General features: G+C 54.4%; 2 protein-coding genes across 6 annotated transcripts in view; one reads left to right on the top strand and one right to left on the bottom strand.

The window, feature by feature from the left end:
- Nucleotides 1–11: 11 nt before the first annotated feature.
- On the bottom strand, nucleotides 12–2488 carry TMUB1 (transmembrane and ubiquitin like domain containing 1). Of its 2 annotated transcripts, none has more exons than XM_032245015.1 (3): nucleotides 2380–2488; nucleotides 1102–1526; nucleotides 12–827 (listed from the first exon to the last, which is right to left on the bottom strand). In XM_032245015.1, the coding sequence occupies exons 2-3, from the start codon at nucleotides 1494–1496 to the stop codon at nucleotides 476–478; spliced, it is 747 nt and encodes a 248-aa protein (XP_032100906.1). In that variant the 5' UTR covers nucleotides 1497–1526; nucleotides 2380–2488; the 3' UTR covers nucleotides 12–475. The 2 variants fall into 2 exon arrangements, with proteins under 2 accessions (XP_032100906.1, XP_032100907.1); XM_032245016.1 differs by lacking the exon at nucleotides 2380–2488 and adding an exon at nucleotides 2269–2302.
- Nucleotides 2489–5592: 3104 nt separating this feature from the next.
- The window catches only part of AGAP3 (ArfGAP with GTPase domain, ankyrin repeat and PH domain 3), a 57561-nt gene continuing 35206 nt past the window's right edge, over nucleotides 5593–27947 (top strand). Inside the window, exon 1 of one of the 4 annotated variants that reach the window (XM_032244996.1) lies at nucleotides 5593–6208. In XM_032244996.1, the coding sequence (XP_032100887.1) occupies nucleotides 5875–6208 (334 nt within the window). In that variant the 5' untranslated portion in view covers nucleotides 5593–5874. The remainder of the gene's footprint in view (nucleotides 6209–27947) is intronic. The other 3 variants (XM_032244999.1, XM_032245002.1, XM_032245001.1) reach the window with 3 other exon arrangements.

Below are 27947 nucleotides of genomic sequence, written 5' to 3'. Positions count from 1 at the left end.
CACTGCAAGAGTGAAAACTTCACAGTTACTTTAATCTGCACGGGTTCCGGGGAACTCCTCTGCCCCTCCCCGCTCCCCTTCACCAGCCTCCCACGGTCCTGGCGTCCGCAACTCAGCCCATGGTGCTGTTAGGGACTGGAAGCGGCTGGGTCCTCCGGCAGAACGCTAAGACGGGCCCGGGGGGCGGCCCGTCTCTGCCCGGGGCCGAGGCAGCGACAGCAGGTCCCTGACCCCGAGGAGCCCACTCCCAGTGCTGGCTGAGGGCCAGCAGCCCCGGGAGGCGGCCCCGAACCACGGCGATCGCAGGGCTGGGCCTCTGCCAGCCCCGGGAGTCCTCTGCGGCGCAGGGCTGGGCTCCAGGGCAGCGGGAAGAGGCAGGCCGGAGAGGCGGGCTTGGGCAGGCAGCAGTTCCCGCCACGGCGCGGGGAACAAGGTCCAGAGTGGCTGGCGATGCCGCCAAGCGCCCGCGGAGGCACTACGGGCGGTACATGGCAAAGGCCAGGAGACTGAGGAGCAGGGTGAAGCCGGCCAGGCCCAGAGTGGCGGTCAGGGGAAAGAACGGCCGGTACTGGATCTGGCAGTACCAGAGCAGCAGCAGCAGCAGGAGCAGCAGGGGCAGCAGCAGGCTGCCGATTTCCAGCCCGGAGGGGCCGGGCTCGGACCCCGGAGGGCAGGGGGGATTTGGGGGGCCGACCCTCGTGGACACGTGGCAGTGGAGAACGCAGTTGGGAGGGAGGTGAAGGCTGCCCAGGGTCTGGGTGTCGTCGCCTAGCAGCTGCCCTTGGTAGATGAGTCGCACCTGCTGTTCCCGGCCGGGAAACTGGGTCCTGAGGAGAGAGGGACCTGGGTAAGAGAGCAGGCCTCAGGCAATCCTAGTCCCGGGTCCCGGAACAGCACTCCCACCCGCCCCCTGCCCTCCACACCGCACCGGACCTGGCTTGGGAGGGGCCATCTGCCAGGGGAACAAGTGTAGTTGTGATGTGGGGCGCTCAGCACCTCCAGTATAAACGAGGGCTGGGTCTCAGATCTCTCCGGGGGCCTTCTGCGACTACTCCCCCCACCCCTGTCTTTAGCATTGCTCCCGCCTCTTGCCCTGCTTACCTTTTTAAGGAGCCAATGGTGTCGTGGGGCCAGGCCCTGGCCACCTGCTCTGAATCATTGAGGAATTTCAGCCGTAGCACGAGGGGCTCCTGCGGGGAGTCCAGGGCTGGCTGTGTCGGTGTTGCTGTGACCCCCGTGCTGGGCTCTGGCTGTGCAGCTTGACCTCTGTATCTCAGGCTGGGGGTCTCTGGCCCTGGGGCCTCCCCTCTCATGCTGTCGGTAGCTGCCATGGCTGCGCTGGGCTGGGCTGGCGATGGGGTCCCTGACAGCTGGGGCAGTGGGTCCCCGCCCTCAGCGGTGTGCGTTGAGACCCAGGCAAGGGCCAGCACCAGAAGGCAGGCAAGCACCGAGAAAAGGACGGTCACCTCATCACCCACCCCTTCAATCAGGGTCATGGCGCTTGCCTTGCCCGCCGCACTACCGAGCTGGAGAGGCACAAAAAGCCCGTGAGGCGCGAGCCCCCCTGGCCAGGGGCCCTAGAACCTCCACAGGATCCTGCCCCGACTCCACCGCTATGCTCCCAGCGTCCTCAGCCTCCGTCCCCTCACCCACCCCAGGGTACCGGCTGCTCTGCCTCCCAGTTGCCCCAAACTTGCGTCCGGGTGCCCCTTCCCATCGCCGAATCCCAAGTCCTAACTTTCTGTCTTCTGAGCTCGAGGTCTTCAACCAGCTCCCAGCTCACCCAAACCCTATGTCAAGGTAAGGGCCCCGACCTTCTAAGCAATGCCTCCCCTAAACTTCACCCCGACCAAACTGCACCCCCAAGCGTATCTATTCTCCTGTCCACTTCACTCCAGTGTGTCCACTCCTTCACCGACTTCACCCCAGGCTCATCTACTCCGTTGCTAAAGTTTCTCCGAAGTAGGGGTGGAGCCTCTGTACCCCCACCCCCCACCCACAGCTTTGCCGTTCCCCCAAACCCCACCCGCGGCACCGGACTGCTTCCCAGGCTTCCCCCACAGCAAACGTCAAACTCGCCCCTGGGCAATCTGGAGCCTCCAAGCGTCACCACCCACCCAGCTCGCCCCCCTCCTGATACCCTCAACCCCTCTCCCCGGAGGCCCAACTCTGCGCCTCCTCTGGAAGCCTCTCCAAGCCAAACCCCAGATCCCGCCGGGAATCCGAGACTTCACGCTCCCCGCCCCCACCCCTCGTCACCCCTCCCACCTTCCCGCCCCCCGGAGCCGCAGGAGGGCACGGCGATCCGGGGCAGCGCGGGCGGGGCCGGGCTGGGGCCCTGGGTGGCGGGGTGGGCGCGGTCGCGGCGCGGAGACTTACCGCACGGGTCCCTCAGCTCCATCGCGGCCCCTCGGGCACTTCCGGGCAGGAGGCGCGGAGGTCGCAGGCACCTGAAGCACCCCTCCTTCCCCGCTGCCGCGGCCAGGGGCATTGTGGGACTTGTAGTCCGGCGCCGCGCTGTCCCCGCCCTCCGCCTTGCGGACCCACGTGCGGGGTTCGACCTGCGGTTCCCGGCGCCTGGAGATCGCTGAGGGGCCGGTGGGGGCGGATTTGGGGGTTGTGCTACCCCCTAGGGGTTTGGATGGCAGCAGGGTCTGCCCCCTCCCCCTCCAACAGCCAGGGCATCTGTCACACCAGACACCGACGTCAGCTGGAGCACGTCAGAGCGCCCGTGTTCGTAATGCAGTGAGGAAGGCTCTGAGGAACTCAGAGGGCCCCTACCCTTCTGTCAGACTGGGCGCCAGAAGGCGCTTTGGCTACCAAAATTAATTTTTCAGCCCAGAGCCCAATATCCATGGGCTGACCCACCAGGCTGCCTAGGAATACCCATCCTCAGGGCTGCCCCTTACCCTGGTCCCCTCCTCCACCTTGCCCCTTTAGGACTGTGAAAGAAGCATAGACTTTGGAACCTGGCACGAATCCTGATCCCTTATCCTGTGCTTATCAGCTATATGACCTTGGGTGGGTTGTTGCATCTCTCTGAACATTAATTTCTTCCTTTCTAAAACACACTTTGTAAGTCAACCATAAGGAAGAAATTAGATGATTTATTCAAAAAAGTGAAAACTATATAAGGTACATGTCACACGGTAGATATTTGTATTAGTATACTCCCTTCACCCAAACCTGGGCTTGGGAATTGGGTCCTTGGTGTGTTACTGTGTGGATGGTGTTGAATCCCAGGCCTGTGGATATCTGTGGATTTTTCCCTTTGGGCTCCTGCAGCCGCAGAGATCTCACATCCTGGTTTTTACGGGCCAGTCTTGATTTAAAATAATCTATCCTAGACTTCCCATAGTTCATGCCTACTTGTGGGAGCAAGTGGTCCAAATATTGCCTTAGGAAAGTCAGTCTAGATAGATACCATACAGAACTAACCTATCTCTAGTTCTTTCCCTCCTGTTCATTCACTTATTCTACTAACATGTTTTCAAAATATGTACCATGACCAGGCGTGGTGGCTCACATCTGTAATCCCAGCACTTTGGGAGGTTGAATTGGACAGATCACCTGAGGTCAGGAGTTCGTACCAGCCTGGCCAACATGGTAAAACCCTGTCTCTACTAAGAAAAAAAAATCTATCTATAGATATAGATATATACACACACAAAAAAATTAGCTGGGAGTGGTGGTGGGCACCTGTAATCCCAGCTACTGAGGAGGTTGAGGCAGGAGAATCACTTAAACCCAGAACATGGAGGTTGCAGTGAGCCAAGATTGAGCGACTGCACTGCAACCTGGGTGGCAGAGTGAGACTCCGTCTATATATACATACATACATACATACATACATATATATATATGTCTAAAAATACATTTTATGTATACACACACATACACAAACACTATGTGCCAGGCATTGTGCAAGTTACCAGGAATAAAATGGTGAATTGGACCCTCTTCCTGCCCTCATGAGGCTCAATATACTAGTAGAAGAGCCAGATGTGTGGACAGCGCATCAGTGCTATAACAGGTGTGTGCTACTTGCTGGGGCAACACATTTGAGGAGCTCTTTGCTCTTAGTGTCTCTCTTGGGAGGTATACCTGGTGCTACTTCCTGCTGTCAATTCTAATTAAGCATCTAAAAGAGATGTTGGATGTTACTTTTAGAATTATACAATGTCAGAACTAGGTTTTCTGTTCAACTACTATATTTTGCAGATGAAGCCCAGAGAGGGCAGAAGATATCCTTAAGGTTATGCAGGGAAAAAGAAACACATGTCCTTCAGGAGCTTAGGAGACCCCATGTGTTGATTAGCTTTCACCAGGTGCTTTGGAAGGTACAAGGAACTCAGGAATAGTGACTGGGTTGGTACTGGGGCTGAGTTGTGTGGATAATCAAACAGTGGGCAGCTTCATGCTGGGAAAAGGTCCAGCTTGGCTGGGGAAGTGGAAGTGTGTGGAAGAAGGATGATCTGGGGTAGCAGATCCCAGCAACATCCCTGGCAAATTTATTGGCTGGCGCCACTGCTCTGCACGTCACCTCTTGCAGGTTTTAGGAAACATTGTGTGTGTGTGTGTGTGTGTGTGTGTGTGTGTGTGTGTGTGTGTGTGTGTTGGTGAGGGCGGTGCTAACAGAACTGCAGCCCAGTTTGGCAATGGGACTGCAGAGGAACTGGGACATTGCAGGGAGCTCCCTGGCCCCAGAGGGAGTGAAAGGACAGGATGGACAAGGGGTGAGGACAAGAAAAATTAAGAGCCACGTGGGCTCTGGTTAGTCTCTCCAATGGGATGGGTAGGGGAGAAGGGCATATAATATTTCATCCCACTCTTCTTCCTCTATCTACCAATGGGGTCGGGTAGCATTTAGCTAACCTCCCCAATCCGGCAGGGGGAGGGTCTTTTAGGAGAGGCCGATCACAAGAAGGTAAGAGTAGGGGCGTGTTTGTTCAAAGTATCATTTCCAGATCCGCAGATGATGAAGGCTCAGGGAGAACTGGAAATAGCAGCCCACAACCCATCCCAGCCTCTGAGCTGCAGCTGGCAGTGAAGAGCCTGGGCAGGGGGCCAGGGAGAGAACTCCGGTAGTAGGGTGGTCTCTAGGGCTAACCTCGGAGCCTGGGGACAGGGGAGCCTTTGCCGCACTGAAGGCGGGACGCCGTAAGCGAGGCGCAGCTGGGCCTGGGCGGGCTCCTCGGCCAATCAGCCTTGGTCAGCAGCACCCTCAGACGCAGGGCACAGTTTGGGCATTGCCTAGAGATCGGACACCCCGCTCAGATCAGCTCAGGGAGGCGAAAGCGACAGCCGGGAGCGGGAGGAGACCGGGGCAGCTGTCCCCTCAGAGAGGGTGGCACTCGAGGCAGTGTGGGTGGGGGCTGGTGAGGAGGCGGAAGGGCCGAGGCTGGGTGGGAGGGGCCCGGGCTCCTGGGCTGGAGCGGGCGGCTTGTGGGTGGAGGCTGCAGAACCAGCGAGCAAGCGAGGGGCGGGGGCGCCTGGGTCGGCGCGCAGGAGGGGCGGGGGCGGCGGGGAGGGGGGCTCGGGCTGCGTGTGCCGGAGCCGGCGGGGGCGGCGGTGCGTGCGCATGACGCGGGGGGAGGGCCCGGGCGGCGCGCTCCCGGTCCCGTTGTTGTTGCCGCTGGAGGCTGCTCCGAGGCAGTGGGATCACGGCGCCGGGAAGCGCTCGGCAGCGGTGGCCACAGCGTGCGCGGCGGCGCCTCCTGGCCTCGGCCTCCGGCCCCCGACCCCCGGCTCCATGCGCTAGCCCCGCGCCGCCGGCCCAGTAGTCCCGGCCCCGCCAGCCCCGCGCGCCCGCTCGCCGCCGCCGCCGCCGCCGCGCCGCCCCCGGCCCGCCTCGGGCCCCACGGCTCCGAAGCCATGAACTTCCAGGCGGGCGGAGGGCAGAGCCCGCAGCAGCAGCAGAGCCTGGCGGCTCCGGGGGGCGGCGGCGGTGGCGGCGGCGGCGGCGCGGGGGGCGGCGGGCAGTTCGGCGGCGCGGGGCCCGGGGCCGGGGGCGGCGGCGGCCCTTCGCAGCAGCTGGCCGGCGGGCCCCCCCAGCAGTTCGCGCTCTCCAACTCGGCGGCCATCCGGGCCGAGATCCAGCGCTTCGAGTCCGTGCATCCCAACATCTACGCCATCTACGACCTGATAGAGCGCATCGAGGATTTGGCGCTGCAGAACCAGATCCGGGAGCACGTCATCTCCATCGAGGGTGAGCGGAGCTGGGAGCTGTGGAAGCCGGGGCACGGTGGCCTCTCCCGCGCGGGCCGAGGGCTCCACGGGCCGGGCCTGGCTGTGCTTTCCCAGTGGGGTTCCTTGCGCGCTTGAGGTCCGGGCCACGAGGTTTGCCGATCTGTGCTGCAGAACCGGCGAGCAGCTTCGCCATATCTCGTTCAGGGACACTTTGGGGTTGGGGGTTTTCTTCTCTCTGTGCTCCAGGGCGCGAAGCTGGTGTCGCTCCGGGGGGCCTGGACCAGATGTGTCCAGACCTGGCCGGGGAAGGTGGGCGCGGCAGACGGCTTCAGTTGCCGGGAGGTGGGGCCGTGACCGGGGAGGCTTCTTAGCCGCTGCCCCGGCCCTGCTCCGCAGTGGGGCGGGGGATCGGAGCTTCGCATTAGTGGATGGCAGCCTTCCCGGGCCCAGCGCCCGCAGGCCCGGAGGGTGGCGCTCGCCGCGGCGCCCTCTCCCGACGCACACCCCCTACGCCGTCGCGGCCAGGCGGGCGCGGGCCGGGCCTGGCGCGGGGCTGCGGCGCAGCGACCGCGTGGGAGGCGCCGGCAGGTCCATCCGCGCCTTGGCTGGGTCCTGAGCGCGCCGGGGACCCGCGGCTTCTCGGTCTGGAGGCAGCCGCGGGGCAGCCGGGCGCTGACTGACCTCCAGGAACACCGAACCCGGAGTCGGGGACCGGAAACCCCCGGCCACTAAGCTGCCTAGCGCTCCTTTCTCTGGGCCTTTAGGCCCTGGACTTTCGACCGCTGAGGGCACAGGAAGTGGGGGCAGCTGCTGGCGGATGCCCCGTGAGTCCTGGTGTAGTGGGGCTGGCGGCACCCGCAGGCACCCCAGTGGCATGGTGACCTTCGAGCGTTCGTGGACAGATGGGCCTCGCCCTGGGCCATCTGCTTCCTCCTCCAGCTCTGTTTGAAAGGGGACGCCCACCGGCAGGTGGTGGGTTTGGCCTCAGTGGAAATGCAGCGAGAGCCAAGGCATTTTGGGATAACATGGAGCTGTGGGCCTGTCCGTGATTTGGGCCTTAAGGATAGGGCCCCTTCCAGCTTCATCTGCTTGCCTGAGGTTCTGCGGGTAGTGCATCTGAACACCTCCCTTTCTGCTTTCAGAAGTCCCCATACTAGGGAAGAGGTATTGGGTCTGGGGGGACCCCATGTGCTGCTGGGTCCTGTCTTTTGTTGTAACATGACAGTCTGACTTCCTTCTGCCTCTTCCCAACTCGTTTTTATTTCTTTCCTCTCAAGGCTGAGTTCTCTGTGAACTAATTAGGTGACAAAAAACTCATTAACGTGGATCTGAGTAAATGGCCTGAATCACCGCTGTGGCTGGGGACTAGGAGATGGCATTTGTGCGAGCCCTGGGCCCCAAAGTGAGGAGATGACCAATTTTTCCTCTTAGATCTGAAAAGGGTGGAGGCGGGAGAGACATCGTTGCTGCAGCTTCACTGTCCTTGGAGGAAGTGAAGACATTCCTAATCTGCTCCAAGCTTACCTTCCCCCAGCTCCTTTTGGAGGGTGACAAGCTTCGTGGGTTGGCCACAGGATGTGGGGCGGTGGGGGGGGTGCATATCTGCTTCTGAGCCCTTCCCAGAACAGGGAGAGGTTTCTGGTCTCCACACAGGCTCCAGCGTCCTGAGCAGCGACCCCTCCTCCCAAGCTCCAGGGAGCCTCTGGTTGGGTATCTTCTGTCATGTGAAGGTGGTGATTCCTGGGGCACCCTTGAATTTTTTGCCTGGTCTTAAATTTAACACAACAGGCAGAATTTCCCCTCTTAGGGCCCTCCCTTGACTGACTTCCCCATTGCGGTCTGGAAATACCCCACAGTTCCATCTACCAGGCCTGGAAGCTCGGCCTCACCCTTGTGAAATCCTGGGAGCTGGTGTCTCACTGTCACCAGACCGACCCAGCTGTGGCTCACACATCCGTTCCCAGCCCTGCTGTTTCCACTCCTGGGCCCTGCTGCCCTGCTCTCCCTCCCTCCCCCCTGCCCAGCCTCTCCTGACACCATTGTCTTTATCCACTTGACCCCTCTTGCATTCCCACTTTTCAGCTGTAGGCAGTCTTCAAAAGAAAAAAAACCACTCCTTCTCCAATTTCTGCCCTATATCCTTCCTGCGATAGAACTCCTCTCCATCTGCCAAACCATATTGCTTCTGTCCTGCGAAGCAAGCGTCCCCACCTTCTTTCTTTGAGGAGGGAGAGGCACAGACTCTCTGGGCGTTTCCGAGCATAGTCTGAGGCTGGACTGAGACCCAGCCCCCCAACGCCAGCCCCAGAGCCGTACAGACCTGGGCTGTTACATAAACAGTGTCAGCTGGGGGCTGGGTCCTGTGTTTCCTGGGGATAAGCCTCTCGTGGAAAGCGGTGGCAGGTTCCGAGTATATAACAAAGCCTCTCCCACTCTGTTTAGGCTTCAGTGAAGGGTTTGTGTGTCCCAACTCTGAAGGTGACTTGGGGCATGTGGTCAGGATTGGTTTGGCACCGAGAAAGTGCAGTGGGCACTTGGGCCTCCTGTAGTCTCTTGGCCACTTGAAGTCATTTCTGACCCCGTGTCCAGGGCAGGAGGAAGCTGGGGAGGTTTGGCCTTCCTGTGTTTCAGGCCAGGATTTGTGGGGAGGGAGACCATCTTGAAAAGTTCCTTTCCCACCAGAGGCCAAGGAAAGAGAAAACCTGCCCATTGCTTGGCCTTAGGGAGTGGAAGAAGTACAGTCCGCAGCTGGGAGGGAGAGCTGGAGGGCTCACTATGTGCAGAGCTTCTGAATCACCTTCCCTTCACTAGTGGGGAAACTGAGGCTCAGAGAAGGGAGGGGACCAAGCAGATATAGCCAGGAAGAGTCTGGGCCTCCAGCAGGAGCCGGCTTCCGGCTTGGCACTCACCTACGAGCGCTCCCTGACAGAGTTTCCTGGCTCAGTCCTAGAAAGAGCGATGCAGGAGAACCAGGGCCTCCGTCCAAATGGGGACACTGGGCACGTGGAGCGCAGGACGCTGGGCCAAGCTAGCCAGGAGCCCCAGGAAGCTGTTGGGAAAAGCAGCCTGGGAGCCAGCAGGTCCTAGAAAGGTCTGCTGATCCCAGTCAGTGTGTGCAGGGAAGGACCGGGCAAAGGGAGAAGCAGGGGTTCGGGGAGGGCCTGGGGCCCTGCTGGCGGCTCCAGAGAGGCTCCCGCCTGGAGGTGGAAGTGGACCTGACTACTAGGTGTGTGCGCCATATGGTGACTATTGTGCGTGCAGGACCTGGGCTTTGTCAGCTGGGTGACTTGCTCAAGTTCCTCCCTTGTTTTCCCCCAGGGCCTTTTTTTTTTTAACAGTTTCTTTGAGTATTCCAGCCAGCCTGGCCTGGCTGCCAGAGCGTTCTCGCCCTCACCCCATTCACTTTTCATTCAGTTCACAGGCTGGGGGCTTGGTGACATCCTAAAGGGACTAAGGTAAAGAGATGTGGGGGTTTCTTGTTTGGGTCAAGCCTCGGCTAGACAGAGAAGGGGCCGCAGCTGTGGCCGCAGTTGGGTGGCAGCTTAGAGGGAGAGGAAAAGGGTGCCCACCCTGGCATCCCAGCCCATAGCCCGCACCCTGGCAAGCAGGCCTCCCTCAGGCACACCTGGGTTTAGCGTTTGTGTCTGTTCTGTTCGTCCTGTGACTTGGTGCTGCAGGACTGGCATAATGGTATTCATGTTTGTGCCAGGCGCTCTCTCAAGCTTTCCTTACTGTTCCTGGGTGGGCCCGGCCTATATTCCCCTGTGGACCTGGCTACACCACACACTGCTGAGGCTGCCTTCAAAGACGAGGACTCGGGAGGTCTGGGATGGGCGCTGGGGACGTGCGTCTGGAACCAGCCTGGGCCCCTCTGGCAATTCATTGGTTTAGGGACTGAGCGTCTAATGGGGGCCTGGATGCTTATGTGGGACTTTGCTCACAAGAGTTCTAGGAATTCTGAAAAAGAGCATAACCATGTGGGTGCTAGTAGCCAGGGAAAGCTGCATTTGTTCCAGATACATTCATTTAGCTGCTACTGTGTGGCCCAGTTGCATCTAGCACAGTGAAAAGCAGACGATCAAAGGAGAGCAAGGGAGAGAAGGGGCCAGAAGGTCTGGGCTTAGTGCACCCAGAGAAAATGACTCAGCCTGTAGGAGGTGCCAGAGAGGCACTGGGAGTGCGGGAAGGAGCCCCAGATTTTCAGAACACCGGAGCAGAGCAAGGGTCAGAAACTTGGGCAGCCTCATCAAGACCTCCTCCTTCTGAGTCAGAAGCCGGCACGGGAAGACCTGTCTAGCCTGATCTCAGGCTACACGGCCTCGGGTCAGTACAGTGACCCATTCACTGCTCAATCTAGGTCTACACTCGGGCTCTCCCTCAGCGGTGGTACCCACAGATGAAGCAGTCCTTGTCCCTACGGTGCCCCCTGGCTATCTTCCTGTGTCATTTTTTCTTTTCTCAAACGTGCCAGGCCTGGGGGTCAGGAGGGTTTCCACATAAGGAAACAGGATGACAAAGGCAATGGGAACGAGAACATGGGTCCCAGGGAACAGCAAGTGGGGCTCTTTAGCTCGGGTGTGCAGTCGTAGGAGATGGATGGGTGAGGTGGGCAGGACCCTGGTGGAGTATTTAATGCTTTCTCCTGTATTTATTTCCACCCTGCCATGTTCCTAGAAACCACGGGAGCTGGCCCGTCATTCTGTGGGAGGTGGGTATCACGAAGGCTTTAGGCCTTTGAGAAGGCCTGAGCCACGCCAGCGTCCACACCGCTCGTTTGTGCTTGTGAGCCCCCCACCAGCTGTCAGCGCATCCCTGGCCCAGAAGTAGAGGGAGCGAGGTGCTCTTCTCGGAAAGCAGGTGTAGCCTGGGAGAGCCGAGGCTGGAGAGAAACAGACACCCTCGTAAGAACTCCCATGTCCCTGTGTGGCATTGCCTAAACATCCACCCGTTGTGTTAGTTTCTTTCTCTTTTTTTTTTGGAGACAGAGTCTCACTTTGTCGCCAGGCGCCAGGCTGGAGTGCAGTTTTGGTGCGATCTTGGCTCGCTGCAACCTCCGCCTCCCGGGTTCAAGCAATTCTCCTGCCTCAGCCTCCTGAGTAGCTGGGACTGCAGGTGCGCCACCACGCCCGGCTAATTTTTGTATTTTTTAGCAGAGACGGGGTTTCACCATGTTGGCCAGGATGGTCTCAATCTCTTGACCTCGTGATCCACCCACCTTGGCCTTCCAAAGTGCTGGGATTATAGATGTGAGGCACAATGCCCGGCCTCTTTTTTTTTTTTTGCGACAGTGTTGCTTTGTTGCTCAGGCTGGAGTGCAGTTTTGGCTCAATCTCGACTCACTGCCTTCTGGGTTCAAGCAATTGAACCTCTGCCTTCTGGGTTCAAGCAATTCTTCTGCCTCAGCCTCCCAAGTAGCAGGGACTACAAGTATGTGCCACCACGCCCATACAATAATTTTTGTATTTTTAGTAGAGACGGGGTTTCATCATGTTGGCCAAGATGGTCTTGATCTCTTGACCTCATTATCCACCTGCTTCCGCCTCCCAAAGTACTGGGATTAGAGGTGTGAGCCACTGCACCCAGCCTAGTTTCTTTTTAACATGCAGGTAACTGGAAATTAGTTTAATCAGGTGCTTTCCTCCTGACCCGTAGCTGACTTAAACCATGCAGCCCAAGGGGTAAGGGAGCTCATTTTGGAGTGTGGAGTTGAGGTAGGGAAGGGGAGTGAGCCCAGCCGCCTGCTTTGAGGGTGCAGAGATTGGGTGGTGCATGCTCCACCGATAAGTGTCCCTCCCTCTGCCAGGCTCGCTGCTGGTGGCTGGAATCATGCCTTGCAACACTTTGCGTCTCGTAGTTATTTTCCCAGAGGAGGGTCTTTTTTGGATTTGCAAGTATCATTTCCATTTCACAAGTGAGACAGCCTGGGACCTAGATTGAGTAACCTTCCTGAAGCCACGCAGTGAGCGGAAGCAGCAGGAATTTTCCCTGGTTCTCTGTCCCCAGGTCTCTGTGGTTCGCCTTGCACGTGGGAGCCGAGCAAGTTTTGGTGGCCACACCACATTAGCCCTCAAAAGCTGCTTCTACAGGAAGCTTTATGAGAGTCAAATGGACCAGAGTTTAACTCTTGGAAGCCTTCAGAATATAATTTTAGGGTGAATTAGGACTCCTGCTACCTACTGTAATTTTCTTCAATCCCCAACTGAATTGAATGGTGGCTCCGGTGTCTGCCTCCCATGGGTAGCACGGATGTAGCATCCAGTAGACAGATGCTTGCTCAAGAAGCACATACACACATATGTATTTGTATATTATATGTATGTGTATGTGTGTGTGTATATTTTTAGAGATAGGGTCTCACTCTGTTGTCCAGGCTGGAGTGCAGTGGTCTAGTTTTAGCTCACTGTAGCCTCAAATTCCTGGGCTCAAACGATCCTTCACCCCAGTCTCCGGGTAGCTGAGACTACAGGTATGCACCAACATACCCAGCTAATGTTTTCATTTTTTGTAGCAATGGGGTCTTGCCATGTTGTCCAGCCTGGTCTTGAACTCCTGGACTGAAGCAATTTTTTCACCTCGGCATACCAAAGTGCTGGGATTACAGGCATGAGCCACCATGTCTGTGCTCAAATATATATTTAATTTAAATTTCATTTAAATGTGTTTAAGCGATGAAAGTAAATACCTGCTTGTTAAAACCTATTCAAATGTAGAAGTAGGAGAAAGATGGCTGCCCTGCCTCCCCTCTCCTGGGAGGCTCTGCAGTGGGCAGTCGGGTCTGATCCTTCTCATCTTTTTTCCATCAACTGCTCTGATGGATTTGCTGTTTCTGGGCTTTTGCAGCAAATGTGGGATTGTTGTGGAAAACGCTTTGCTGGGAGACAGGGAGCCAGAGATTCACAAGAGGAGGCCCCTGCGTTCGTTTGCGTATTTGGCAGGTCCTAGGCTGGGAGTCAGGATACCTGGGCTCCCGTCCCTGCCCTGACGCTAACTGGCTGTGAGAGCTGGGGCAAGTGTGCCCTGGGCCCATCTTCTGAGAGACACATTCTGGTTGTCTGGGCAGCTAGCTGTGAGCCCGGTGTAAGGATCTGGAACAGGCCAGGCTTGGCTCCCTGGGTGGAGGTCTTGTCTGTCAAGTGAGGACCTGAGCTGGGGTCTCTAAGCTCTGTTCTGAGGCTGCCTCCGTCCACGCAGCACTTTGCAATGCACTACCTTGGAGTCCCCCAGGAGCTGATAATCAGAAGAGATCCTGGGAGGAGAGGGAAGATTTTCTGTGCCTCCGTTTCCTTACCTGAGATGGGTTATGGCAAAGCCACCACTGCCTCCGCCTTGGGGGTGCTGAGGATTGAGACCCCATATGGGGTGTGCTGAGAACAGTGCCTGGCACGTCTTAAGCACGGGTGAAATATCAGGCATTATTCTGAAAGGTGGCAGAGTATTCTGTGTAAGGGAATGCTGGTTATTATCCACCTCCTTGTACGCTTGCCTCATTATTGCTTTTGGATGAATTCTCAGGAGATAATGGTCAGACTCTGGGGTCAACACATTTTTAGGGCTTTTGTGGCACTCCGGTACCTGCCCCCTAGAAAGGCCATTCGCTTTCCAGACGTAGAGACAGCCTGTTCCCTGCCCCACTTCCCGGCACCCCTTCTCCATCTGATACGAAAGAAAAAAAAAAGACTAAATGACTCTTGTTGTTTTACTTTGACTTTGATTACTAGTTGATTACCAGCCATTTCATTTATGGATTCACTTTGGCTATTAGTGAGAGTCAATATTAAAACATTCTTGGGGAGTCAGTTGCATTTTGTTCATTCGGTTCATATACTTTATTCATTTTACTCTTGGTTTGTTACCCTTTTTCTTTTTATAAAAATGGGGTCTCACTATGTTGCCCAGGCTGCTTGCAAACTCCTGGCCTCAAGTGATCTTCCCACTTTGACCTCCCAAAGTGCTGGCATTTCAAGTGTGAGCCACCATACCTGGCCTCTCCTCCCTCTCTCCCTCCCTCCCTCCCTCTCTCCTTTCCTTCCTTCCTTCCCTCCGTTCCTCCCTACCTCCCTTGCTTCCTTCCTTCCTCAGAATATTGGTCTGTCACCCAGGCTGGAGTGTAATGACACGATCATAGCTCACTTTAACTTCAAACTCCTGGACTCAAGCCATCCTCCTACCTCAGCCTCCTGAGTAGCCGGGATTCAGGCATGTGTCACCACACCTGGCTAATAATTTTTAAATTTTTTTTCTAGAGACAGGGTCCATGTTGCCCAGGCTGGTCTCAAACTCTTGGCCTCAAGTGATCCTCCTTCCTCCTCCTACCTCTTTTTATTGAGTTGAAGACAGTTTTAATCTCTTTTAATATAGGTTTTTCTAAAATGTACATTTCTCTGTCTGCTGCAAGGCAGGCACTGTCCAAGAGTCTGCACTCTCACCTCAGTGTGCCCTGAGCTGAGCAGACAGTGCCATCCTCTGGGCCACCCAGGAGGCTGAGGCTGCTGTGCCCGCTCCATACCACAGCCCCACATGGCTGTGCCTTAGGGCTTTGTGCCTGTCCACAGTGGATTTTTTCTTCCTTTGCTGCCAGAACCCCTCCTTGCCGCTGTTGGGGTGCCTGCCTACAGCAGCTTCCCTTTTGCCTTTTTAGTTTGGTGTTTTAATGGCTTACAAACCTGAAACCCCAGTGCCAGGAGTAGGATCAAAGCCCATCACAGGGGCAGAGAGAGGACCAAGAAGTCTAGACCCCTCCAGGGCTCCCTGCTCTGCTTCTGCTAGGAGCCTCACCCCTTTCTGCGCCTGGGCTTTTCCAGGGACTGGTTGGTGGCACCTCTGTGCCTGGAGAACGTTTTGGTTAAAGATGCTGTAAATGTCTTGTCCAATCACAGTTGTACAAAAAAGAAAGAAAAAGATACCAGAAATGCAAGCCCCAGAGCTTGTGTTTGAGAAGAGCTGTGACCTTTGAAGGCTTTCCATCCCTCTGAAGCAGCACCCCTGCCCCACCCAAACCCCATTATTGCTTCTAGATTGTTCTGGATGGTTCTATATTGGGTAATGTGGAATGAGATCTGGCCTTCATTTCTTCTCTCAGGGGCTGACTGGGGTAGAGGTTAAGAACCTGGGCTTTGGAGCCAGGCTGCCTAGATTGGAGTCCTAGGCCTACCACTGGGGAGCTATGTGACCTTGGGCGAGTTCCTTAACCCCTTTGTGTCTTAGCTTCACCACTGGCAAAACATGGGCATCACATCCGTTTCCCGGTGGGTTAACGTCTGCTGAGCAGTTAGAGCAGCAGCCGCCCTGAGGTTGTGTGCTGGGTGGTGACCGTCTCATTACTTATCTCAGAGGCGAGGCTGTCATCACCTGCGTGGGGGTGCCTGAGGTCAGGACTGCCTGAGATCACCGGAACGGCCGTTTCCAGACCCCAGCCTGATAGCCCGGGTGGCAGAGTTTGGGGTATGTAGGTCTAGCCCATCCAGGCCCAGGGACAATGGCCTGATGAGGCAGAGTTGTCACGGGATCTGCTCATTGCCTCCAGCACCCAGGGTCATCTTCGATGTTTTGCCTGTTGTTTTTTCTCTATTCAGCACTGGGCAGTAGACATGGGCAAGTCACATGTGTGCACTTAAATTTTCTTTTCTTTCTTTCTTTTTTTTTTTTTTTAATGAGACGGAATCTCGTTTTGTTGCCCAGGCTGGAGTGCAGTGATGCAATCTCAGCTCACGCAACCTCCGTGGCAGGGTTCAAGCAATTCTCGTGCCTCAGATGCCCAAGTAGCCAGGATTACAGGCAAATGTCACCATGCCTGGCTAATTTTTGTATTTTTTGTAGAGACGGGATTTCACCATGTTGGCCAGGCTGGTCTTGAACTCTTGAGCTAAAGTGATCTACCTGCCTCGGCCTCTCAAAGTGCTTGGATTACAGGTGTGAGCCACTGTACCCAGCTGATTTTAAATTTTCTTTTTTTTGGAGATGAAGTCTCACTCTGTCACCCATGTTGGAGCGTGATCTCGGCTCACTGCAACTTCTGCCTCCCCAGTTCAAGTGATTCTCCTGCCTCAGCCTCTTGAGTAGCTGGGATTACAAGCATGTGCCACCACACCCGGCTAATTTTTGTATTTTTGGTAGAGATGGGGTTTCACTATATTGGGCAGGCCGGTCTCGAACTCCTGACTTCCTTGGTCTCCCAAAGTGTTGGAATTACAGGCTCGAGGGAGCCACTGCACCTGGCCTGATTTTAAATTTTCAAGTAGCCATATTTTAAAAGTTTTTTAAAAGTAAGATTAATTTTAATGTACTTTAACCCACCTAAGTCTATTCTTATGTTGCTATAAAGAGACACCTGAGGATAATTTGTAAAGAAAAGAGGTTTAGGCCAGGCACGGTGGCTCACGCCTGTAATCCCAGCACTTTGGGCAGCCAAGGTGGGCGGATCACCTGAAGTCAGGAGTTCAAGACCAGCCTGGCCAACATGGTGAAACCCTGCGTCTACTAAAAAATACAAAAATTAGCTGGGCGTGGTGGCACATGCCTGCAATGCCAGCTACTCGGGAGGCTGAGACAGGAGAATCGCTTGAACCTGTGAGGTGGAGGTTGCAGTGAGCCAAGATCGTGCCACAGCACTCCATCTCAAAAAAAAGAAGAGAGATTTAATTGGCTGGCAGTGCTCCAGGCTGTACAGGAGGGTGGTGCCAGCGTCTGCTGTGTTTCTGGGGAGTCCTCAGGGAGCTTTCACCAGTGGCAGAAGACAAAGCAGGACTGTGAACGTCACATGGTGGTGAGAGTGAGGAGGAAGGTGCCACACTTGAACAGCCACAGTAAGGGCAGCCCCCATGAGGGACCCGACCCCATGACCCACACTCCCTCCCACCAGGCCCCACCTCCAACACTGGGAATCACATTTCAACATGAGATTTGGAGGAGACACACATGCAAACCATAACAAAAATATTCTGATTTCAGCATGAAACCTATTAATATATAAATATCTATTAGTAAGATATTTTTGTGTTTTCTGTTCATACACGTCTTCACACTGCGCTTGGTATTGACACCCAGGACCTCCACATGGAACGAGCCATGTTTGCAGTCTCCCTGGCCGCACCAGCCCAGTGGCTGTGGTGTTGAAGAATAGCTCTGTTTTACAGCCTGTAGGGTATAAAAGGGCCGAGTGCAGGGACTCACACCTGTAATCCTGGCACCTGGGAAGGCGAAGGTGGGCAGATCACTTGAGGTCAGGAGTTTGAGACCAGCCTGACCAACATGACGAAACCCTGTTTCTACAAAAAGTATGTAAAGTAGCTGGGCGTAGTGGTGAGTGCCTGCAGTCACAGCTACCCCGGAAGCTGAGGCAGGAGAATTGCTTGAACCCAGAAGGCAGAGGTTGCAGTGAGCTGAGATTGCACCACTGTACTCCCGCCTGGGTGACAGAGGGAGACCCCGGCTCAAAAATAAAAAAACATAACAAAAAAGATAACACATGGGGTTGGGTGCCACTTTGGGAGGCCAAGGTAGGCAGATTACTTGAGACCAGCCTGGGTAATAGAGTGAGACCCTGTCTCTACAAAAAAAATTTTTTTAATTAGCCAGGTGTGGTGGAGTGTGCCTATAGTCCCAGCTACTCAGGAGGCTGAGGTGAGAGGACTACTTGAGCCCAGAGGTCAAGGCTGCAGTGAGCCGCGATCACAGCACTACACTCTAGCCTGGCGACAGAGCAAGACCAGTCTTTAAAAATAATAATAATAACACCACCAAATGCCTGTTGGTTATAAAAATTGAATACTGAAGCGTATCCTTTTTTATTCAACTTATCTTTTTTTTTTTTTTTTTTTTTTTTGAGATGGATTCTCACTCTGTTGCCGAGGCTGGAGTGCAGTAGCACGATCTTGGCTAACTGCAACCTCCACCTCCCTAGTTCAAGCAATTCCCCTGCCTCAGCCTCCCAAGTAGCTGGGATTACAAGTGCCCACCACCGTGTCCGGCCAATTATTTTGTATTTGTAGTAGAGACGGGGTTTCACCATGTTGGCCAGACTGGTCTCGAACTCCTGGCCTCAGGCAGTCCACCCACCTTGGCCTCCCAGAGTGCTGGGATTACAGGTGTGAGCCACTGTGCCAGCCTGGTTCAACTTTTCAAAAGCTTATATTAAAAATTCAGAGTAATGTACACTCTCAGTCATGTCACAAATACTTCTTTGTTGAGCACCCACCTAGGCTGTGGTGATTGACAGCAGGCAAATCCATTTAAAAGTCTTGCTGAATTCATAGTAGTTTGTCTCTGTGTGTTTCCTTAAAACCTAGAAGTACAACTATTGTTGTGTGTGGTGGGTGACGAGTATGCTCATGGTGAAGGTGCTCTGTTCCTGCCTTGAGTCCTGCGCCAGGTGGAAGGTGAAGCCCAGGCCCTGCTCTTTGGGGATGAAGTGCATGTCGGCCAGGCCTGGGCTGCTGTCAGTCAGCATCTAGGCCACCTGCTCGGGGCCCCTGTCAGGATCCTCGGTCAGAGACCTTTGTCAGCAAAGTCGCAGTGTTCCCTCACCCCATCCTGGCATTTTAGGCAGGGGCCATTTTTGTAAGTTTCTCTGTGTTTGTCCCATATTAAGTATAATATATATGACAGCAGAAATTCTGTAAACATGAACGTCCTCTTGGAAACGGTGTGGCACAGGAGGAAGTCCCCTGTCTCCCGGCCACTTCCTGGCTGAGAAATAGGGAGACCCCCCACTTTGGAAACGAGGTGCTCATGGACTGTGCCGGAAGAGCGCACAGTGCCGGACCGGTAACTGACAGACCCCTTCCTGCCCGCCCTGGTGAACGTAGGGAAGGACCCGGGGCTTTGCGGGAGCCCGAGGACAGGTGGCAGGGGGCAGCCCCCGCCTGCAGGGCACCCTTGGTGGCATCTCAGTTGGGGTGTCCCTAGCTCAACTCCAAGAGGATCTGGCAAGGATTTCATTCTCCCGCAGCGTTGGTGCTGTTTTGGAGGGAGGTGCCGTCCTCACTGTGTTACTCAATTCTCATCACATCCCGGGCTGGCTGTGGAGCATCGAGCAACCTCCTGGCTTCCATGCCTGGGAGACGCTTGGTGTGAGTGCCCCTTGAGCCTGCTCTGTGCCCTGCACTTCTCTGTGTGTAGGTCCCGAGCTGTACAGCAGCCCCCAAGGATGTGTTGCGTTCTCCTTCACATGGGAAGAGTGCTGTCTCTCCCAGCAGCTACGCCAGTGTCGGGCTTGCTTAGCAAGCTGGGGTGTAAACCTGGCCCCCTATTGAGTAGCTGGCACCCTTATAAAAAAAAAAATTAAGGCCAGGCTGGGCACAGTGGTTCACGCCTGTAATCCCAAAACTTTGGGAGGCCAAGGCAGGTGGATCACCTGAAGTCAGGAGTTTGAGACCAGCGTGGCCAACATGGTGAAACCGCATCTCTACTAAAAACATAAAATTAGCTGGGCATAGTGGCAGGCACCTGTAGTCCCAGCTACTCAGGAGCCTGAGGCAGGAGAATCGCCTGAACTGGGGAGATAGAGCCGAGATCACACCACTGCACTCCAGGATGGGCAACAAAGCAAGACTCTGTCTCAAAAAGAAAAATAAATAATTAAGGCCGAGCACAGTGCCTCACGCCTGTAATCCCAGCATTTTGGGAGGCCAAGGCCGGAGGATCACTTGAGCCCAGGAGCTCAAGACCAGTCTAGGCAACACAGTGAGACCTCATCTCTACAAAAAATAAAAATAAATTCATAAATTAGCTGGGCATGGCGGTGCATACCTGTAGTCCTAGCTACTTGGTTGGCTGAGGTGCGAGGATCACTGAGCCCAGGAAGTTGAGGCCTCAGTGAGCTGAGATTGCACCACTGCATTCCAGCCTGGATGACAGAGTGAGACACTGTCTCGAAGAAGAAGAAGAAAATGATAATAAGTAGACCTGGGTCTGTTGAGACCCTTGCCCCACCACAGGACCCTGCCTGGATGACTCTGCTCTCCCTGCAGCCCTGGCTGGTGGGTGGGTGCCTGCCTCGCCTGCAGCCCCCGTGAAGCTCGGCTTGTTCTGAGCACCATCAGGTCCCCCGTGGCCTGGAGCAGCTGCTCCCTCCCCAGTTGGCATGTGTCAGTGCTGGTATCCACATCACTCACTGCTTCCTTGATGGATGTTGAGCCCTGAGCCCACGTGGAACTTCCTGGCCACCCCCAGGTCCCTAGCCCAGCACCTGGCCTGGCCCCATGAGTGCTTGAGCCACCAGGGGGCCTCCTTGCCTCTGTAGTGGGTCCACAGGGCCCCTCCTGGACTCATGGTGGGCTGGCTGTCAGGCAGGTGCATGAGAAAGCAGCTCGCAGGGACCCGTGCTTGCTTTCTCCTCATGAGCTGGAGGGGACAGGCCATTATGGTGGCTGGATGGTTTCCTTCTGAGGCAGGCATGTCCTCTGACTCATGCCCTCCTTGTTGGCATGGATAGCAGGCTCAGGTCTGTATATGAGCCTCTCGCCTGGGTTCCTGAAGGTCTCAGGCTGCTGGCAGTCACCACAGGTGCCCAGGTGGCTGGGAAGAGGCTGGCAGGGCATTGAGTGCCCTTGAGGGGTGGAAGCCAGGACTCAGGAGACTGTGGGAAACTCAGTGTCCTGCCCCATAAGCAAAGCCTCAGAATGTGGGTGCCCCCTCCCTGTGCCCACCGGAGCCAAGGGAACACAGAGCCAAGGGGCCCATAGGCCTGGCCAAGACACATGCCCTGGTAGGAGTGCAGAGGCTGGGAGGAAGTGAGCAGGGAACCCGGCCTCGGCCCCAGAGGAGGGACCCAGGATAGACTGAGCCTCCCAGAGAGCCAGTTCAACAGGGTAGGAAGTCAGGGTCTCGGGAGGCCAGGAGAGAATCATTCCCCACACCCCACAGGCCTCGGGGTGGGAGAGAATCGACCTCCCATCCCTTTGCTCCTGGAAGGCAAGGTGGGCCGGTGCACCTGGTGAGGGGAGCCAGGCGGGGGTAAGGGCTGGCAGAGGTGGGCTCTGAACCTGGGGGCAGTGGTGCCATGAGCCCTTCCTTCCTAGGTGACCCCAAAACTTGAGCAAGGGTGAAATAAGCAGAGGCGCAGATGATAGCCCTCTTGGGCTGGGCGGTGCAGGTGTGCCTCGAGGCACCGTCCCCTTTGCTCTGACTGGGAGTCAGGCCTGGCACCAAGGGAAAATCAGCTGACTCCAAAGCAAAGTGTCTTCGAGCATCTTCAGGGCATGTGCTGAGGGTGGTGAGCAGGTTTCTGTGCAGTGGCCTGGGGCTCGAGGACAGTGGTGCAGAGCTGCAGTGAGCCTGCAGCCCAGTAGGTACCGCTGGACATGACTTCGCTGCAGTGGTGATTTTATGATTAAAATTGCTGGTGTTGTATGTTTTCAGACTACTCAAATGCACCACCCCACACTCCAGCACTTTGTGTTTGTGCTGCAAATGTCACAAGATTGACAGCTCCTGCTGTGGGTGACAGGAGTTATAGGTTCTAAGCCAGGGGCGGTAGGACCAGATCTGCTATCTCAGAAAGAATGGTAGTGTGGTGGCTCACGCCTGTAATCTCAGCACTTTGGGAGGCCAAGGCAGGAGAATCACTTGAGTTCAGGAGTTCAAGACCAACCTAGGCAACATGGTAAGACCTCATCTCTACATAAAAAATTGTCTTGTTTTTCGAGACAGGGTCTTTCTGTGGCTCAGGCTGGAGTGCAGTGTCGTGGTTGGATCTCAGCTCACTGCAGCCTCTGCATCCCGGGTTCAGGTGATCCTCACACCTCAGCCTCCCATGTAGTCGGGACTATAGACATACACCATCACACCCAGCTAATTTTTCTGTTTTGGTAGAGATGAGGTTTCTCCATGTTGCCCAGGCTGGTCCTGAACTCATGGGCTCAGGCAATTCCCCTCAGCCTCCCAAAGTGCTGGGATTATAGGCATGAACCACTGTACCCAGCCTCTACAAAAGCAATTTTTTAAATTAGTCAGATGTGGTGGCATATATCTATAGTCCCAGCCACGTGGGACTAGATTAACATAGATAACCTATGATTGTGCTACTGCGCTCCAGCCTGGGCTATAAAGCAAGACCCTGCCTCTGAAAAAACACACACGAGAAAGAAGCCTTTCTCTTAGTCCTCAGACTGTGCCAGGCGCTGCCTGTGTGCCTACCTGCCTCCCTCGTATTCCTGCAAGTTTTGCAGCATCCCCACAGGGCAGTATTAACCCCATTTTGCGGATGAGGAAACTGAGGCACAGAGATGTAAAGGGAATGGCCCAAGGCTGCTTACTCAAATGGTGGAGACAGGACCTGGACCCAGGCTTTAGAAACTGTGCTGCCACCTTATGCACAGGGAAAAAGATAAGACCTTTAAAAACAGAGCAGAAATGTAGAAGGATCTTGTATAATCTTGGGATGAGAGATCCTCTGAAGCGGACAGAAAATCCAGGATTTATAGAGGAACCGACTGACACGTCTCTCCCCCACCCCCAGCTTTTTATTTTGAAAAATGACAGCATTTTAAAATGTGATCATTATTAACATTTTACTGCATTTGCTGGCTCTCTGGCACCGTCTCACTCTCACATATGTTTTTTCAGCAGTTGTAGACACAGTGACACATCTTCCCAAGCTCTTTGGCAGGCATCTCCCAAGGACAGGCACATTCTTCTACACAACCATAACACCAGAATAGCACCAAGAAGGTCGGAAGAATTCCCCAATATCACTTAATAGCTGATCTGTAATCACACTTCCCCAGCGATTCCCGAAGTGTCTTGTAGAGCTTTTCTTGTTTTCCTAGATAAGGACGGAACAGGGTCCAATGTGACCTTTTCCCTCATCATGTGGACTTACTGTAGGGCCAGGACTCGTTTTCCTGTAGAAGCCTCGAGTCCTGGAACCGTGGGTTGGCTGGTGCTGGGTGTTTTCTCTCTTGTTCCTTTCTCCCTCGTGGGGTCTGTGAACTGAACTACAATCTGGAAGCTCAGCAGGACACCCCCATTCCTCCCCGGGACCATCCTCTTAGTGCTGTCAGGGGAGTGAGGACGGGGTCTCTCCAGTGTGAAGGTTCATTTCCACCCTCTGTAAGTAGTCTGTGGGGGTGATCATTCCACACCCTGGAAATAGACCGCCCCCCACAAACTGACGGTTTTAGCGTCCATCAGTGATCCTCGCCTGAGCTGGTGATATCGGGGTTGTCCAAGGCGGCCGTGAACCCGACAATCTTTCTACAAGTAGCCAGTGTTCTTCTGTTAAGAACAGCATCTCCACACCTCTTATTATTAGTGTCGCCATGTGTCCAGATTGTGTTGTTCAAATGTTATAACCAGTGACCAAACGAGCAGATGTAATGACATTTCTGGGTCACAGAGCAGCAGAAGCTGCTTGCAGTGCACAGGCGCTGATACATGCTTAACATGCCCGTTACACGAAGAGCTCCCGCAGATTAAGAAAAAGATTTTAAAACCCAAGAGAAAAACAGGCAAAAAAAAAAAAGAAAAAGACAGGCAAAGAGTAGGATCAAGACAAATGAGAGAAGAGGAAGTGCTGCGTGTTGATGCACATGAAAAGGTGCAGCTTCACTAGTCATCGGGGACGTGCCTATCAGAGCCAGGGGCTGGTTCCTGGTTGGAAGAGCAGACCGCTGGCGCACAGGGTGCCCTGACATCCTCACGTGCCGCTGGTGGAGAGCGGGAGAAGAGATTGCTACGACCAACCTGACAAAGTAACTGGGCGTTATCCGTTCACGTGAAACATCCCCATGCCTCTGGAAGAAAATACCATAGGTACACAGGTATTGATTACAGCCTTGCTTGTAGTAGTTAAAAAAGAAGGAGGTGGTATGAGGAATGGGTTGAGGAATGGATGGAAGATTCATACTGTCAGATACTATGAAGCCAAGCAAACAGAGCGAGCTAGAGCCAACCTAGTGGCCTGGGGAGGGCCCCAGGTGCCCCTGGCTGGGCAGTTTGGTGTGAGCTGGCCGCAGTGTGAGCAGGAGCTGGGGAGACAGTCAGTCAGACACATCTGTGTTAAGGAGAGGCAAGAGGGCACGCCGCCAGGACAGCGGTTTTCTGAGCGTGTTGTGAATGCTTTCATGCCCTAAAATAAAATGTAAAAAGACTGGCAAAGCACGTATTTATACTAGTCACAGCCTGTTTTCTTCCTTTGTATCCCCTCAGAGTCTGACTCAGAAAATCTCCTCTCCTCATTCCAAGGGGGAACAGTCTTTGTTTCCTTTTACGAAGTAATGTATCATCTGTAAACATTTCAGAAAAATGGTGATGTACACTTATTGCAGAAAAACAGAAGCAAAAGCAGTCACCAGTAATCCTAACCAGAAGTAGGCAGCCACTGTCATCGTTTTGTCATTATTTTGATATTTTCCCTTTTTTTCTTGCATTTTTTTGCACAGGTCCATACAATTTTGTTACATACAAATTTGTATCTGGCTTGAAAAAAATCAAGTATTATATGCAGTCATGGTGGCTCACGCCTATAATCCCAGCACTTTGGGAGGCTGAGGTGGGAGGATCACTTGAGGCCCAGAGTTTGAGACCCATCTGGACAACACAGGAAGACCCTGTCTCTACAAAAAAAAAAAAAAAAAAAATTAGCCAGCCATAGTTGACACACACCTGTGGTCCCAGCTACTTGTGGGGCTGAGGTGGGGGGATCTCTTGAGCCCGGGAGGTAGGGGCTCCAGTGAGCTGTAATCTCCCTGCTGCACTCCAGCTCAGGCAACAGAGCCTACGTTTCCCCCACACACCACACCCTACATTTCCCCCACACACCACACACAGACACACAAAATCAAGCACTGCCACCCACCCATGCTAGGTAAGTCTTTTTTTTTTTTTTTAACCAGCTCATGTTTAATTGTAATATTTTTAAACTGTACAAGTATTTTGACATCTGCCCCCCACATTTAGTCTCTTGAAATGACAAGAAAACACCAACCAATCACAGGTTTAATGGGTTTAATAATTTACCTCTCAGTTCCTATTTGTAGCACCCAATATTCCTTTGAAATATGAAACAGACTTGTCAGTGGCCAGCAGTGAATTTCTGCTCCACCATCGGAATGGAAAAGTTGAGGTTCTCTGAGCATTGTGTTGCAGTGGCACGTGTCTAGGATTGGCACCTCCCCATAGTTGGGGGACTTTAAATGTACCAGTGAAAATAGCTTTTTCCCCTCTAAGGGGAAGAAAGAAAATCATTCTCAAAACATAGCAGATCTGACTGGGAGGTCTTCCCCCTTGTCTCGTCTCTTCAGGTTGGCAAATGAGTCTTTGCGAAAATTTAAATTAAATTATTTTTTTGAGACAGGGTCTCACTCTATCGGCCAGGCTGGAGCACAGTGGCACCATCTCAGATCACTGCAACCTCCACCTCCCAGGCTCAAGTAGTCCTCTCACCTCAGCCTCCTGAGTAGCTGGGACTACAGGCGTGCAGTGCCAGCCTCAGGAGCTTTTTAGTCTCATTCTGTCTCCCAGGCTGGAGTGCAGTGGTACAGTCTTGACCCACTGCAGCCTCCTCTTCCCAGGTTCAAACAATTCTGCTGCCTCAGCCTCCTGAGTAGCTGGGATGACAGGCACATGCCACCATGCCTGGCTAAGTTTTGTATTTTTAGTAGAGACAGAGTTTCACCATGTTGATCAGGCTGATCTCAAACCCACCTTGGCCTTCCAAAGTGCTGAGGCTAGATGCATGAGCCACCACACCTGGCCTCTCAAGTAAAGTTTTTAAACTTCTGTCCACCAGGCTCTCGGCCTGTCTGAATCTTTTCTAAACTAGTTGCACTGTTACCTGCAGTTGCCTGAGCGCCCCTGACACTGCAGCATCTTTACCCGTCTGCACCTGCACTTCCAGCCGCTGCTCTCCACGCCCTCCACATCGGTCCTGCAAAATCAGTGCAACCATTTGAACACGTTATTGCATCTTCCGTTTATAAAAATATTTTGTGGCTGGGCATGGTGTCTCATGCCTGTAGTCCCAGAACTTTGGGAGGCCAAGGGAGGCAGATCACCTGAGGTCAGGAGCTCGAGACCAGCCTGGCCAACGTGGTGAAACCCCGTCTCTACGAAAAGTACACAATTTAGCCAGGTGTGGTGGCAGGCATCTGTAATCTCAGCTACTCAGGAGGTTGAGGCAGGAGAATCACTTGAACCTGGGAGGTGGAAGTTGCAGTGAGCTGAGATGGTGCCATTGCACTCCAGCCTGGCAAGAGTTGGTGGCAAGAGCAAAACTCCATCTTAAAAAAATTTTTTTTTTTTTTTTTTTGCTTTTGTGAACAGGTGCAACGGCTCATACCTATAATCCCAGTATTTTGGGAGGCTGAGGCAGGCAGATTGCTTGAGCTGAGGAGTTGGAGACCAGCCCGGGCAATATGGTGAAACCTGGTCTCTACAAAAAAAACCACAAAGATCTAGCTGGGCATGGTGGTGAACCTGTAGTCCCAGCTACTTAGGAGGCTGAGGTGAGAGGATGGATTGAGCCCCGAAGGTCAAGGCTGCAGTGAGCAGTGATGGTGCCATTGCACTCCAGCCTGGGTGACAAAATGAGACCCTGTCTCAAAAAAAAAAAAAAAAAAAAAGTGTTTTTTTCCTTTACTTTTGTAAAAAATATAAAAGCAAATGGAAGTGCTGGTGCTGCTGACAGGGAATAAATCTTATACTTGAAATGCAATTTAGAGAGTCATCGGGCTGGAAGAGGCAGAGCTCTGGCGCATGGGACTTCAGCTGGGCGGCCTGTTCAGTTGTAAAGAGAGAGAACAACATTTTTAAATGTCAGAAGTGTAAGAAATGGGTCAAAGTTGTGAGAAAAGGGGGCAGCGTGGTATAGGGGGTGCGATGCTTCACATTCTGAGTCTGGAGCCCCCTCTGTCCCGCCCTGTGGTGGTGGCCCGGCTCCTACCCCCACCCTTCAGGCCATGGGAGAGGCTGGAGATGCCAGGAAGCCCTGGCACGGCACCGGCCCCCACGGGGTGCGCGTTCCTCTCCAGGGAGGAGCTGCTAGAATGCAGACCCAAGTCTACAGCTGCTGTTGCTGGTCAGAGCTGAAATGACATCCGCGGAACACCCAGGGTCTTAGAACATGGCCAGATGGGACAAAGTCAGGAGGCTGGGTGGGCGACATGCTGAAGGACCGAGTCTTTGAGGGGAGGGCCTTTGTCCTGTCCACCACAGCCCCCAGCACAGAGCTCATGGACAGACAGGAAAACACACTCTTCTCAAGTACCATCTGCAGCACTACAGTGCCGCCATGTCGCCAGCCTGGTGTCAAAAGGCCATTTCCGGCTGGAATGACAGCTACCCCCACCCCTACCCTGGGGTAATCTCAGTTTCCCCACTCCATGCACTGCCCTCGGTCCTGTGGCTCTCTGCCAACTACACCCCCGCCAGCTCCTCTGCCACTTTCTCTCCCTCAGCTTTTCCCTAGGGAGGAGAGGACCAAAGCCACTGGGGAGCCCTCAGACTGACACCCTGACCTTGGGAGATGGGTCAGAATTCCCCCGGCCTCAGAGCAGCCCTCGGAGGGTTCCCAGGATGTCAGCTGGGTCCTGTGCCTGTCCAGACTGCCAGCCACGTTACCTTGAGGCAGGGTGGGGCAGAGACTTCAGTCTGCTTGCCCCGAATGCACTGAGTAAGCACTCAAAAAATAATGTGAAATGATGACTTAGAGGCCCGAGCTCCAGCCTGGGATTCTGGAGTCCTGGGTCCTGCCCAGGCTCTGTCACTGCCAGGCTGTGTAACTGTGGACAAGTCACTTGCCCTCTCTGGGTATCAGTGCC

Source organism: Sapajus apella, unplaced genomic scaffold, assembly GCF_009761245.1.
Source record: "Sapajus apella isolate SASKATOON/1434 unplaced genomic scaffold, GSC_monkey_1.0 scaffold56, whole genome shotgun sequence".
NCBI lineage: Eukaryota > Metazoa > Chordata > Mammalia > Primates > Cebidae > Sapajus > Sapajus apella.
This window is presented reverse-complemented; position numbering and strand designations above follow the sequence as displayed.

Bases quoted from the DNA above. Each gene is read 5' to 3' on its own strand.
- TMUB1 (XM_032245015.1), bottom strand. From the start codon at position 1,496: ATGACCCTGATTGAAGGGGTGGGTGATGAGGTGACCGTCCTTTTCTCG. The intron at 828-1,101 runs GTAAGCAGGGCA...CTCTCTCCTCAG, and splicing joins ACCATTGGCTCCTTAAAAAG to GACCCAGTTTCCCGGCCGGG.